This window comes from Kogia breviceps, chromosome 5 (assembly GCF_026419965.1).
Source record: "Kogia breviceps isolate mKogBre1 chromosome 5, mKogBre1 haplotype 1, whole genome shotgun sequence".
Classification (NCBI taxonomy): domain Eukaryota; kingdom Metazoa; phylum Chordata; class Mammalia; order Artiodactyla; family Physeteridae; genus Kogia; species Kogia breviceps.
In genome coordinates this window covers 102,193,088-102,208,141 of record NC_081314.1, presented here as the reverse complement: position 1 = coordinate 102,208,141, position 15,054 = coordinate 102,193,088, and the positions used below count along the sequence as shown (strand labels likewise).

Below are 15,054 nucleotides of genomic sequence, written 5' to 3'. Positions count from 1 at the left end.
ACGGGCCCAGCCACTCCGCGGCATGTGGGATCTTCCCCGACCGGGGCACGAACCCGTGTCTCTTGCATCGGCAGGCAGACTCTCAATCACTGCACCACCAAGGAAGCCCTAGACATATTTTTAATTGAAAATTTGTAGCCAAGGAAAATAAAACTTTCCAGAGAATTGGAAGTCATTTAACTGGGCAATAAAAATATGATGATTTACCAAAAACTGTTGTTCAGAATATAGAAATCACAAGTCTGGTATAAAAATCATAGACTTTAATTTGAGACCTGAGTATGTACTCTGAGGTGATCATGGGCTTGAAAAAACAGAGGGAATTTATATTTCTAAGTGGGAACTAGCTGGCTTCATTTATAAGCACTAGATACATTCCAAAATGGGACTGAAGAAAGATCAGGACTACATATGCCGAAAGAAAACCCCAAACTTGACGTGTATTTATTTGTTAAGGCCTCCTAACACATAAGTTCGTGGTCCTTTTGGAGGAGTCTCTAGGTGCATATGCTGCCTCATAATCTTGGCCCAAGTCCACCGTTAAACACAAAACTATGATAAAACCATTGAAATTTCTCTCCTGCTCTGTTGAGAGTCATAATATTACAAAAACATTGAAGTCAGCTGTTTTATCTTCCATTTAGCAGAGTTTTCAAGGAAAAGCACTAAGTGTATTGCAATTAAGAGAGTGAGTTCTGAAGCCAGACTGCTTGCCTTTGAATCCACTTCCTAGCCCTTCTTAAGCCTTATTCCTCAGCCTTACCTCACAGGATGCATGGTTAGCACACCATCACTGTTAGTCATTATTGTTACTGTTTCCTTATTTTGTAGAAAGGTTTAATATGACCAGCCACACATTAAATTCTCAACAGTTATCATGATACAAAAATCACATGGAGTCGGAGGATTATTCCAAAAAATATGGGCTCCTCCATAAATCAAAGAAAAATGTATTTGTTCTTTCTTCCATGTGCCTGGAGAGATGTTCACTGGGAATGTTAGCTTATAAGCCATTTTTGTCATTTAGAACTTTAAAACTTCTTAGAATCACAGAGGAGAAAAAGGGCAGAAAACACCAGAGTCTCTGGTCCAACTTGTACGTTAGCATAGGAGTGATTTATATGGACCAAATCAACCCCCAAGTTAACTTTTCACTAACAAACTCCAGTGAGGGAGATCCTAAATCCTTTGGTGAATTTAGTAGATTTAAAGTATTTTCTGGGAACTCCCTACCAGTCCAGTGGTTAGGGCTCAGCGCTTTCACTGCTGGGGCCCAAGTTCAATCCCTGGTAAGGGAACTAAGTTCCTGCAAGATGCATGTCGTGGCCAAAAAAAAAAAAAAGTATTTTCCAGTTTATTATCAGTTTACTTTGATGTTTACAACCTGTAAAATGTGTTTTTAAATTTTTTTTAATCTGAAAGAATCAAGTAAAAATATTCTCCCAGAACAAGAGCCTTTTATAATGAAAGAGGTATTTTCTTAAAAGATAACATTTGAAATATGTAATATATCATAGCTAATGCTAATGCTATCTCTATAATTGCCATGGAAAACTGAAGGAGGAGGGGAAAGTGTGTGTGATTTATGCAAAAATACTATTTTTAAAATGTTTTTATATTGTTAATCTTCCGTGGTGGTCTCTAAATCTGATTATCCTTAAAAATCTCAATCAAGTCTTGCCACTTCCATGGATTCATTATTTCCTCTCTACTTACCCACAAGGATCAGAATTTTGTATGTATTTTATTTCAGTTTAAGGAAATATAGCCTTCATCTGGTATATTTGGCTGTTTCAATATTTTTCTTTTGGGCAGTGCCATGCAGCATGTGGGATCTTAGTTCCCTGACCAGAGATTGAACCCGTGCCCGCTGCAGTGGAAGCGTGGAGTTTTAACCACTGGACCGCCAGGGTATTCCTCAATACATTTTATATCTTCTTAGATATGCTGATTATTTAGGTCATCAGAAAGAGAAACAACTTACCAGGTCTGATGTGTGGTTTGTCAGGTATTCTGGGCTTCACAGGAGTTGTATACAATCTGTGTGGTGCTGAAACAGAGGAAATGCTTCACATTTAATAAGCAGCACTCCTGAGCTCAATAAATGGAGATTTAGTACTCTACAGACCAACAACTTGTACACTTTGCATGGAAGTATAAAGAATATTCTTAAATCTCCAAGTATGCATTACAGCATTGATGCTGAAGGAAAATAAAGCAAGTGAAAATACTCATGCCTGGAAATTAAAGATGCATATAGTCAAAGTGAGGTAGGTCATGGGTAATGTGTGTTAAGGATTAGTCATCATTTAGTCCATGTTTTTCAGGGGCATCTATTTCACCACATGGTTGCTTAATATGGTAAACATATAAGCCAACCATCCACCCCTCCATCCATCCATCCGTCTGTCCATCTGTCCATCAACCCCTCCATCCATCCATTCACATCTCTCAATTAGGGAGTCACTGTGAAAGATTATTTTGCCAAAGGAGACAAATAATATTAAAGGCAGAAAGAAAAATATTTTTAGGTATGTAAGAAGAAAAGGGTAGAAACATGTGGTCTGTATCTAATTGTCTTAGCTCATGAACTCGGAAGTGAATAAATACTCACTTAGTGACATCCATTAAAGCTTTAGGGATGAGAGAAAATGACCTCTGGTGTCCTGCCCGTCAAGAGAGGGTGAGCAAAGATCAAGAACTCAGACAGCCCTGGGACCAAAATGCCACCTTGTTACTTCCTGCTCCTGTTATCCAGGGCCTGGTACAGTGAGGACCATTAATGAAGAGTTGTCAAATACATTAAAAAAATTAGTGACCATTGTAAGCAGGCAAATTCATGAGAAACTCAGCTGAAATATTTTTGCTCCCTAAGCTTTTAAAGTGTGCATCCATCCTGGGATGTGTCTATCCTTGCCTTCCCTCCTCTGCCCCCCTTGACACACCACGTTGCCTCCTGCCACCAACTTTCTTGGTAATGCTTTAGCTAAGACTGGAAAAAATTTTCTTGCAAACTTTGTTAAGTAGATTACACCATTTCAATGATTTTGTTCACATCTTGAATGGGTATTTACGTAATCATAAATCAGCAAATGCCTTGCCTACCATATTAAAAAATATACCTGCAAAACAGATTATAATGTAGCTCATTTATAAACTTCCAATGTGAGGACTGATGAGTAGAATTTTGCCATACTCAGGCCAAAACCAGCAGACACATACTGAAATTCTCTGTAGGTTTAATGTGGGCCTTTCAAAGTGTAATAACTAGAGTGAACAGAGGTACTGATTTATTTTAAAATAATCAATTCTCACATGCCCTAAAATGTGTGATGATGATTTGCAAATGTTTTTCTTCAATTTTCTTTGAGAGTGGTAGGATTCCCTGTCAGTTGAACATATTTCAGCCTTCTTGTTTATTTCTTCAATGTTAGATTGCTTTTGCTTAAAGAAATATAAGAATCATGGCTCTTATTAGTATCATTCTAGAACACATATGAATTTTAAAACTTTAGAAAAGAAACAGAGCAGAGTGTAGAAATAATCAGCACTACATTCATTATTTCAAAGCCACAGGATCAGAATTTTGGTTTTATTTTTTATACAGTCTTTACTTAAATCTTGGAAGAACTTTTTATAAAGGAGCTGAAATATAACTTATGTTTGGGCTGTGAGTTATTCACATAGCTCATCTCCAGGTAACACATGGCCTTGAGAAAACTGCTTGAGGGTTTCAATTTTAAATTTAAAAAAAAAAAGACAAAGGTGCACTGTGAGAATGTAACATTGTAAACATCATTTCCACATAGTTTTTGATGACTAATAATAAAAATAATTTTAAAAGATGGCTTCATATCTGAAGAGTCTTATAAAAATTATCTTAAAAGAACACTAAAAATACTTGACAAAGATAACATCAAAAATAGACAAACAAGGATTACAGGAGAAATACCTTGAAGGACCTTTGTTTTGCCCAGTATAGGGAGAGGGGAAGAAGGGTACAAGGTACAAGGGTACACCCAGGGACCCCTTATGCCGTGGGTGGCATAAGGATCAGGGGGCTGAAATAAGTAAAATAATCAAAATGTCCCCAGAATGCCTCTGGCCAAGTGGATTTCTACCATGGGTTGAGATGAGACGGGCAAAGGAGAGAAGCTTGAATAGGTCAGGGTTTCGGTTATAGCTGCGGGGAATTGTATCAGCAGACAAAGAAGTAAGAACGACACAGAGAAAATGTGCTGGAGATCCTACTAGTAGGTTCATGCTGTAGGCTTTAGGCACTAAGTTTCTTTGGAGCACTTGGGCCCCACTGCTGAGGGCTTGGAGACCAAAAAGCCACAAGGTCCTGGTACATGCGTGGGTGGAGTATGAAGACCAAGAGAAACAATTTTACCCCTACAGCATCTCTCAAATTGTTGTGTGCTGTCTTGCACATCTGATGCCTACTATTAGAAACAAAACACAGCACAACAAAAATAATACAGTAGATTGACCTCCTTGTCCATAGAGCTCAGGCACGCATTTATGAGGGTTGGGTCAGAGGGTGATCCTAGGACACACAGTGTGCTGTTACTAAAGTTGACCCTCTACTTCCAAGAAGGGTTACTGGCCTGGACCAGGTTGGAAATGCATTTCTGGTGAGCCCACTTTAAAGAGCCTTGGCATGAGTCTAGAAGAGTGTGAATCCCAGAGCTGCACAAGTTAGGCTCAAGCTAAGGATCTTCAGAACATAAGAAAGTAATTAAAATACAGTACATTATATAAATATGTTAAGACAATTGATAGAATGATATCAGATCCTGGATATACAACCAATCAACTGTGAAACTCATCTAATAAAACCATGTTCTAGATGCAATTTGATAAAAATATTGATACTCCCATTAAAGTAAGAAAAAGCAAAAACAAGAAAAGAACAGGTCTATGATTTTTATCCTCAATTCTGAAATCTACAAAGCTTTAAAAAGCTGAAATCTTTTTCTCATTTGGCAATACAACCTGAGCTGAACAGAGTATTTATGCTGCTTATTGTAAATATTTATATGTTTTGCTGTAAAAACATCGATGTGTTTGATTATGAGAATCCAGCTATCTTCTATCAAGCCAGACATTAAAGAGGTTTGCAGAAACATTAAAAAATAAACATATAAAAATCAGGATGCAGTATGGATATAATAGGATTGAACACCTGCTGTTAATGGCTGAAGCTAGTAATGAGGGTATGGGAGGGCTGTCATTATACTGGCTCCTTACTTCTGTGTATATTAACTTCTACTTATTTAAAAAATAAGTAGAAAGGTAATAAAGTAAATAATAAAATAAACATTTAAACCATTATAAAACTTAAATTAAACAAGTTCAAAAGATTTAGAAAATTTACAAGAACTGTCCCGTACCATAGAGAGTATTGTCAGTCATGTTTATTTAGAACAAGTACTGCTCTGCTTATTATAAAATATATACCTTAAAATTAGATTTCTTTTAGTATCATTTCCTCATATTGCTTTGTTTCTTCCACAGATCTCCCTCCTCAATTATAACTGACCATTGAGTGCAATAAATTTGTCTTACAACTCTTTAAAAGTTATTTGCTCTTGTTTTTTGGGCTTTCTCCCATATGCTAGAGGTAGACGCGGGCAAATGAGGGTAATTAAGGGGAAAAAAAGAAAAAAAAAACACTAAAATACTAGAAATCTGCAACTGGTTACAATCCAAGTAGGACAGAAAGATATAAAAAGGAAAGACTACCGAGAGAATGAAGATGTGAGAGACAGCTCTGTGTAGGTGAGTTAACTTCCCAAAAAGTAGAAGGAAGAAATAACATAAGTAGACCCCAGAATAAAGCTTCTTGGATGTTTTAATATTAATTCATCATCAAAAAATGATTTTTCTTGTTACTAGTTTCCTATCTCAGGCCATAATACCAACGCGTTCATCAAGTTTGGGAGATGGAGGAAGGTAATAAAGATTCTTATTTATCAGATGTGGAAAATGAGGCAAAAGAAGGTCAAGCAAGGAAAAAAAATGGGAGCTCTCTTTCTTAGTCATCGGCATGAAGCAGTCAACCATACATTCAAAAGCACAGCTCTAACTAAAGAAATTGTCTTTCCTACATTCAACTGGTATTCATACAAATATTCCTATTTGGCTGATGTCCTGTACCTATGAAATGAAAAAACTTAACTCACTGTGATGAAAAATTACATTCTTAAAAGAAAATTTTCTTCCTGCTTAAAAAAGAAGAAAAAGTTACTATATAGAGGTGGGGAAATAGCATTACCCTGAGTTGTCTTTGCCAATTCAGTTGTTCGTGGAAACTTAGTTGTGAAGAGTTCTTGGGTGGATTGGTCCGTTTCTGCTGGGGGAAACACAGTAAGATGGCTGGCTTTAAATGATTATCATTATGAATGGGTCAAAAAGAAAACAAACAAACCCCCTCTTCTATCCCGTGCAGTGATAAAAGGGTAAATTGCATTAATAACCATGCCCAATAACCATCGTATGTCAAAGATAATGGTATATTTTAATAACTCTCATTTATTATATTTACTGTCTTCTTGCACTATTATTTTAATGATTATTATAAGGATTTCAAAAGCTTTTAGTTCAGGATCATTGTTTCATACTGGACATGGCTATATTCTTGCATATGCCTCCAAACTGTCTTTATGTATTATTGCCTTCATGTTTCCTCCCTATTTCATGAGCTCCACAAATTATTTAGGTGAGCTGGAAAAAAAATAGATCATAGAAAATAATGTGTATTTACACCATAGAAGAATAAATATCCTATTTATCTCATGTGAAAATCAAAGTTTGTTTATTGACATACTGGTGCATTACTCCTGACAAAATAAAAATAAGTATGGCAATACTCCCAGTCCCATATTATCTTGAAATCATTACATCATACCGACATAGCAAATTACACTGTTCACTTTGCTACATACTGGATCCAAGGAAATATTTGGTGCAAATAATATGTTGTCGTCTTATTTTCTGCCTGCTTTATAATCTGGATTCTGCTCATAAGAGAGATTCTTGTGATAGTTGGCCCAGTAAACTGAGATACATTAAAAAAAAACAGGGAGTGGAGTTTAGATAATTAACACATCCAGCAGTGGTTCTTGATAAGTACTTTTGACTTTGCCATCATGGGTAATGTTGACTTTGAGATCCTAGGCTACAATAGATGAGTATTTGGTAATTAGGATACATTTGCTCATTCAGTTTAAAATTTTTTCCTTTGAAAAGGATTCCATTTTAAAATGTGATCAGTAACTTCATTTCAGCAGACACACACAAAGGATGGGTTTATCTGAAAACGGATGAAGGGAGGAAAATAAAGCCACTGATTTAAACAGCCATGTGGGATGTAGCATGGGCAGGGCAGAGAAGCCAACAAACACAAGCTGGGAACTCTTGTTTTCCAGTTCATCTTCAGCCAAGTGTCAGGCAAAATGGGGTTTCCCATACAGTGAAGACATTGATGCTGAACTCTTTGAAAGCCTGGCCAGCTCATTCCAACCAACCCTACTGACTCATTCATGCATCTGTGTTCCTCCAGGCTACCCGCATGCTCATCAGATTAATCTGGCTGCCATTCTCTACCCTGTGTCTCTTCCCTATCTGTCTTTAACCTGAAAGAACCTTTCACACCTTTAACTTCAAGTCTCATTCCAACTGGAAGACCCGGCATATGTGTCACCTCCTCTGTGAAGCCTTCCGTGATACCCCCAGGTAGTTTCCTTGTTCAACATGCTGCTCATTTCTCTGTGAATTCATTGTATTGTATAATATGGGGATGAACTCCAGGAGCTCTGGTGACTGAGTATGTGGGTTCCAATTTGGCTCTGACGTTAGCTGTATGGTTTAACCAGATTTTTAAATCTTTCTGTGCCTCAATTTTCTAAGCTGTAAAATGGGGCAAGTAATAGAAACTACCTCACAAAATTGTTATGTGCCTTAAATTTAAAAATACATGTAGAACACTGGGTAGCACAGAGGAAGCACAGCTACTGCTAAATCCTGTCTTCATATTAGATGGCGAGCTCTCTAGGATAACCTTTAATACAGTTTTATTTTGGAATTCCTATTGCTTGGCATTGCAGTTAGCCCCCCAAAGATATTCAAATACTAGATGAAATTTTTCTTCCCAAATGCAGTTCCAAATATGGAAAAAGCAACAAAAGAGTATAGCATTGATATACTTTGGGAAGATTCTTTTTTTAAAAAATAATTGGAATTTTGTCAAGATGTTTCAAAATATTCTCATTTTATATTAGAAATCAGCATAAATATTAGAAGGACAAATATACAGTTAATGTAAAAGAATCAAGTGAAGTGGGTATTTTTTTATAATGATAAAAAGAGGCCCTCTGTTGTTTGGAAATCTATGAACACAAATGTACATATGGCTACCTTAAGGGCAATTCCTAAAATGTTAAGTCCTCATTGGACTGAAATAGTAAAACAGAATTTACCCAGAGTGGTTTGTAGTTCCTCTTGACTAGAACTTGGTGAAATCATAGGAATGAAAGGGCTGCCTCGTGTCTCTAAAGGAGCTGAAAAGACAAGTACCAAGGTTGTCAATCTTTAGATTCAAAAGCCAGCACCCGGCCAGAATGATATTACGTGAGATTCCTTTATTTGAAATAGAAAAACAGGAAACATTAAGTGAGTCAGGAAGAAGAAAGTTAAGTGTGCATAGAACCTTCAGGAAGATGATTGTGGAACATTAGAATAATGGTTCTCAACTGTTTTTTCCACCAGGATAGATAATAAATGACATTCAGTGCTTGACACACTCTATGACCATAGCTGGTTAAGAGGGGTATGGTTGAGACATGGTCCTTGGTCTGTCAGCTGCAGCTCTCCCATCCAAGAGAGCACGTAGGATTACAACAGAAGAGAGAATATCATCACTGTAGCAAGCATCTGGCATCTGCTCAAGTTTATTTTTAAAAATAAACTGGTGGCAAACTTTAGTATTTTGACCAATATTAATAATAATTACTTGCCAGCACCTTCCACAACATGCTAGTGGGTTATAACACCACAGCTGAGAACCACTAAACCAGCAGAAAAGGTTAACTAGGTGGGCATGAGTAAGGTGGAATCATTCTGAACACAGAGACAAATGAGGTAGGTGAGAATGGGCTTGGTAGTGAGCTGTCTTAAGTTGGTCTTCAGAGCAAACCTTCAGAACAGTGAAACCATTGCCTTTCTATTTTGGAAAGAGTAAAAATAATGAGAATGAAACAATGAAGAGGACCGAGGACAGATGATGTTTCAATGTGATCATTTGAGAAAGACCTGCAATCTTGATGGCAGCCAGGAAAATAATTAGAGTGGGTCAAATGGGAAAACCGTTACCTAGTGTTGTCTCTGGCAGATCAATTCTAAAGGTAACAGGTTGCAGAACTAGGCCAAAAGCAAACGAAAGAAATATATTTATGAGAATTACTACCTGATGAAGTAAACCCAGTTTCTGTGTCTCTACAACGCACCCATTTGAACATTAAACATTCTCTTAGAATCATAATAAATACGAGAAAATTCTATACCTTAGGTGACACCCAGGGAACTAGTTCAACTAAAACTTTAAAGTTTTCATTCATTGTCACTATGAGGAAAATTTGATTAGGCACCCATATTTTTAGCTTAAAAGTATACCCACATTTGGAATGTAGTTATATTTACATTCTGAAAGAAGGTGAAAATGGTTGGTTCAGGTAACAATTACGTCTTATAACTTTAGCATGATTGTCTATTCAACAGAAGTACTTTCAGGGAAAATAAACTAATTATACACTATTCTCTCATGGGGAAAAATTTGTCAGGCAGATTGTATGATTAAACGTCCCCAAAAGAAATACACATTTTCTATTCATAATTTTCTCTGAACTTCTTCCACATCACAATCATTCCAAAAATATGTTTACCTCAAGAATATTTTTTGAAAAATACATTTCCTAACTGGGAAAATAAAACAATTCATTTACCAGGTTCGCTCTGAGAGACTTCGGGGTCTGGTTTATGGGGAAGGAGCACATCTCTTGGAACTGAAAGAAAAAGATTATAAAACACTGTGCACTCTACATGTCATACCTGGAGTGAAACGTAACCCATAGACCTAAAACCCTGGGAAGCATGAATGAAGCAAAGATGTTTTCACAATGGCTAAAGGGCTAAGCCAAGAAGGGGACCATCTTTCTGAAATGGAAAAATGTCACTGTGTAGGAAAGGTTCTAATGACAGTAAAACAAAGTTGGTCACAGGTCATTTTGAAGATTCTGTTGAGGGAAGAAAAAGGAAGAAGAAACTAATGTAATTAAACACAAGGAGGTAGGTCTCCCTCAAGTTGTCTTCAAAGTAATAGGTCAGTTTTTGTCTGAAGTGGTTAGCTGCCATTTGATATTCCTGCTAAAAATTCCACTGACAGCAATAGAAAATACATTATCTTAAAGAAATGGCCTGCAAATTGAGGAAAAGAGGAAGAAAGGCAAAACTCTTGAATATCTAAGGGAAGAACAAAGTTTTATTCTAAAAGGCACTAACAGTTATTATGGGGAGAAAATAAAGCAGAAAGAATCAGTCACTCATTAGAAGACACCAAATGTAAAGTTGATGAGAGTGCTTGTTACATAGTAAATGTTCCATAAATGTTGCCATTTTTGTCATTCTTAGTGATATGGCTTCTAGTATAATAGGTATTAAGTATAGGTATTAGGGCCTCCTGACGTATGAGAACATGAGAACAAAGGAGAAAAATATATGCTAAATGATAATCATATTCAGTCCTGATTTCCAGTATATTTTTACTGCCTGTGTCCAGTTCTACTTCGGCAAAATAAAATGGTAGGCTGGGAATTTGATACCTATCTCTCATTGGGGAAAATACCAGGTTGATTTGCCTGTTGTTAATACCAGATTTCTATGGCAAATCTCCTTTCAGGAGCAAGATAACGTATTTCTTTAACTCAGTTTCCCTAAAAGGAGGTCCTTGTCAACCCTACTCACTCACTGAAAAGTCTTCCTACCGCACCGAATTCATAAATATCCTTAGGTATGCAGTGTAACTTTCTTGCATCTTATATGGCCCTGGAGGAAAAAAATTAGGATTCAGGCTACAACTCTGCCTCTGAGAAAGATGAAGAAAACTTTTGTACCATGAGGTGGACAAGCACCATTTTATCATTAGGGTAGAAATAGATTATATAAAATGGACATTCATTCTCTTTTATGGCTTTTGGGATCACATTTAATGTGCATATCACATCTGTTCTTAGTCTAGGCCACTAAGCAAGTGCGAGTGAAATCACAGTTGTGGAATTTGGTCCACTGAAAAGAAATGTGACTCCATTAGAACTTCTATGAGCTAAAGGGTAACCACCAGGGAACTTGATATCTGGACTTTTTTTAAAAAAGGTAACTTCAAAAAGATTATTGGTGGACAAAGTTAAAGAAAACCCATCACCATAGTGGACACTTCACCTTTGCTATGTAGTATTTTTAAGGATTGAAGTGGTAAAATACGAGGAATTTCCAGTTGTAAATCAAACTAACTGTTATCTGGAGGGTGAGGGAGAAGGCATTTTGGTGTGAGTCTGAGAAGGTCACGGCCATACAGAGCAGTCTCAGTTTATAAACATCCTAATTGGCCGCAGTGCTAGACTATACAGAGAGGAGCCGGATTAAGGAAAGGAGAAGCTAAAAAGAAATGTGCTACCAATAAATCCACCATATATTGTAAATACATGATACACTGCCTGCCTTAGTTTCCTGAGGAATTTAGACTAATGTGGATTCCTGCTGCTGCAATTGGCACTTTTTAACCATGAAGGGATGATTTAATAACTGCCATGCCAGACGTTCTAAAGCAGGTGAAATCAGTGGAAAGGAAAGAACCAGAAATATTCACAGGAAAGGGCTATGAATCATTCTCTTTCTTGGTCAACGGCAGCTCCAACAAATGCAAAGAAAAGTTTTTTTCTTTTTCCCAATGTGGCATTCCTCCGTATATTAAATTGAATAAGAGCATGATTCTTAAAACCAAAATCTTCCATGCTGTAGGAAACTTATCAGTGTAAATCATGACAACTTATTAAGAAGGCAGTTTTGATTTCTTTATAAGATTACTTACCATTATTATATTTTAGACCCATTTGTATTAGCCAATTTACCATTTATATTAAATAACCAATTAACTTACCAGTTATATTAACTGTCTTTTTGAATAAATGGCACATTTCTAAAGAACAATTCAACTAACGTGAGACAATTGTGAGTGGAAATGTCCAATATGGACAAATGTAAATGAATACACATGAATGTTTTGCCAGAGTAGATGAGAGAATGAAGGTGTCGCTCTCTGATAGAGATGGTGGAGTAAGGAATCTTCAGTAAGGTTTACCCCTGCAATAGGCTACAAAGAGATTCTCTTAGAAAAGTAATACACATAGACCATACACCCTTTTCACCTCCAGATTCCCTCTTCCTTTATTCTAACCTTGTACCCTAAGGTCCAGTCTGACAGGAAGCAGGTTTCCTGCCCTTTCAGAGACCACTTTCAGAGCTTTACCTGTGCTCTTGTGTCACCTTCCCTCCCATCTCCTCTGGGGCCTTTTACTTTCCATTATTTCTATTATCTTCTATTTTTCTCCGTTAGTCCATATTTCCATTTATCCATGAGTTCCTCCCTCTCCACCTATAAAACAGCTCAAATGCTCCAACATCCTAATATTGATAACCATTTCCTTGACATGGCTTCCCCTTCAAACCATCCCTTTCTTGCTCTCATTCCTTTCATCTAAAAACTCTATCTGCCTCTGCTTCCTGGTCTCTTAACTGCATCTTCTCCATTCACTGTGGACTGGCTTCCTAATCTCCTGCACCCACACCTGCACCCATGGATCCATGAGGCCTCATCCATAGTTCTCAAGTTCAAAATACTCTGAGGACAGAAAGTGTTTTGTTTTGTTTTGTTTTTTCTTAACTTATTTGACAGTAAAACCTGACTAGAACTGACCTGAGGCTATTTACAGTTTTTATTCACCCTGAGTAGTGTGACTGTTCATACTTCTCACTGCAGACTTATGAATATGCTTGTAATCGATGGTATATGTGCTGTTTTACCTTTCCAAAGTCTGAAAATTGCTGAATTCTGAAGCATTGGCCCACAGGTTTCAGATGCAGGCTTCTGGACCCACACTGTCAAGTCCAAGAGCTCTTCTGACACCTGTCTACCTCACTGTTATTGACGGCTGCCCTTCCCTGTCTTGCCTCCCGAGTCCCTCTTTCTTGCTACTCTTGGATCTTTTGACAGCAAATTCTGCTGGCTCCTCTTCCTCTGGCCACTCTTTAAATATAGCTGTGTCCCCTATGACTTTGATCTCTGATCTCTTATTTTCTCAGTCTGTACTTTCTCCTGGATGATGTCATTCACTCACAAGATTTAAGAACCTTCTATATGTAGACACATGACTCCCAAATCTACATCCTAAATATCGACCTCTGTTTAGATATCCAAAAATACATCCTAATCACCAGTCCTACTGGCCCTCCAAACCTAGCATGTACAAACACAAGCCTTCATCCCTCCCTCTGTGTTCCCTGCCTTAGTTAATGGTATTATCATCTACCACCTGCCCAAGCTAGAAATCACAGTGTCATCCTTCTCTCCATAACACCATTCAGTCATTGTATACATCCTAGCAATTCCATCTCCAAAACACATTTTAGCATTAGTCCCTTCTTTCCTAACTGAAAAAATGCTGATGTGTGACTGCAAATTAGAATTTGCCCAAGAGAGCAGTTACAGAACATTTGTAGGATTTGATAGCCTGCTGAAATCTAAACATTTTTGCCCCTGGTTTACTCCTGATGACTCAAGTCTATCCAAATACTTCTGTGGTGACAGAAGTTACCACAAAGCCAAGACAGCCCTTGGTACAGAAACAAATCTACAAAGAAGGCACAGCTCTGTTGAGCCAGGAATCAGGGCGAGTTCTTTGCTCTGAATTCAAAAGCATTCCTCCAAGGCAGATCAAAAGAAAAGCCAGTTCTGCTTTGGTTCTGGACATGATGTGTGGGCTCAGTTTGTCTAGATTCCTCATTAAGTGTTGTAGATAATTCAACTGAGTGACTGAAAGATATTTTCTAAAGGCCTAACTGGATGAAACCTGTGTTATACCTAGGAATCTATAGAATGAAAGAGCTGTACAGATAATCCAAGACTGACTTATTTGGTACAGTTCTAAAAATTCAGTTTTGTCACTTCTGACATCTCTCAGTATAAATTTTGAGATAAACATTGTGTTAAAACATAACTATGTCCTGATTTCAGTTCTACTTTTTCCATTTTTATAGAGCGTCTATCTCTATAAAAAGGATAGAGATACAAGTACACATTAAGTTTACATGTAATTTACCCTGTTTTCTGAGGAGTCAGTAAACAAGGTTGTGGGCTCACTAGGACGCAAACCTGAGCCTAGATACAACCCCAAAACTGTTTGAATCCAGTCTGTTAAAACACTTGGGAGAACATTAAATAGTAGTAAAGATTGCCTATGATTCTTCCCGTAGCATCACACCTCTGGAGCAATAGGGGAACCCCTGATGGACACAATGGCAGGACCAACACTAGGTTTAGAGACAGAATTTAATCTGAACATTTGGAACTGGAGAGTCAATAGAATAAGCTCAATGAAGGCTCCAGAGAGAGTGTTTGTGCTGTTGTTCCAGGGCTCAAACGTACAGGTCAGAGTGTCTGTGAAAAAGAAGGTGTTGATGGAATTAAGGCAAATATTAGACATTTAAAAAAGAAGAAAAAGTTGAACTATTAGATATATTGGTTTAATGAGATTATGTCATATCAGGACCAATAGTATTGCTTTCTCTAACGAAAAGTGAATATAATCAGTCATATCTACTGTTGTTATCTGTAATGACTTCATTTCCATTACATATTCTTTCCTCAGTTGAAAACAAGAAGCTGACCTTTTGCAAATGGAAAGATCAGCTTTTTCCTTATTGGCATTTATAATATTAACT

General features: G+C 37.3%; 1 protein-coding gene across 49 annotated transcripts in view; it reads right to left on the bottom strand.

Annotated features, from left to right (window-relative positions):
* ABI3BP (ABI family member 3 binding protein) overlaps positions 1-15,054 on the bottom strand; it is a 285,160-nt gene that overhangs the window by 69,581 nt on the left and 200,525 nt on the right. For 36 of the 49 annotated variants that reach the window (XR_010840793.1, XM_067034765.1, XM_067034748.1 and 33 more), the window contains 5 exons: positions 10,005-10,064; positions 9,376-9,423; positions 8,484-8,564; positions 6,281-6,358; positions 1,985-2,050 (listed from right to left, as the gene is read on the bottom strand). Coding sequence is in view for 46 of the 49 variants with exons in the window: in XM_067034765.1 (XP_066890866.1) it covers positions 1,985-2,050; positions 6,281-6,358; positions 8,484-8,564; positions 9,376-9,423; positions 10,005-10,064 (333 nt within the window). In the remaining 3 variants the exon portion in view is untranslated. The remainder of the gene's footprint in view (positions 1-1,984; positions 2,051-6,280; positions 6,359-8,483; positions 8,565-9,375; positions 9,424-10,004; positions 10,065-15,054) is intronic. The other 13 variants (XR_010840794.1, XR_010840796.1, XM_067034749.1 and 10 more) reach the window with 1 other exon arrangement.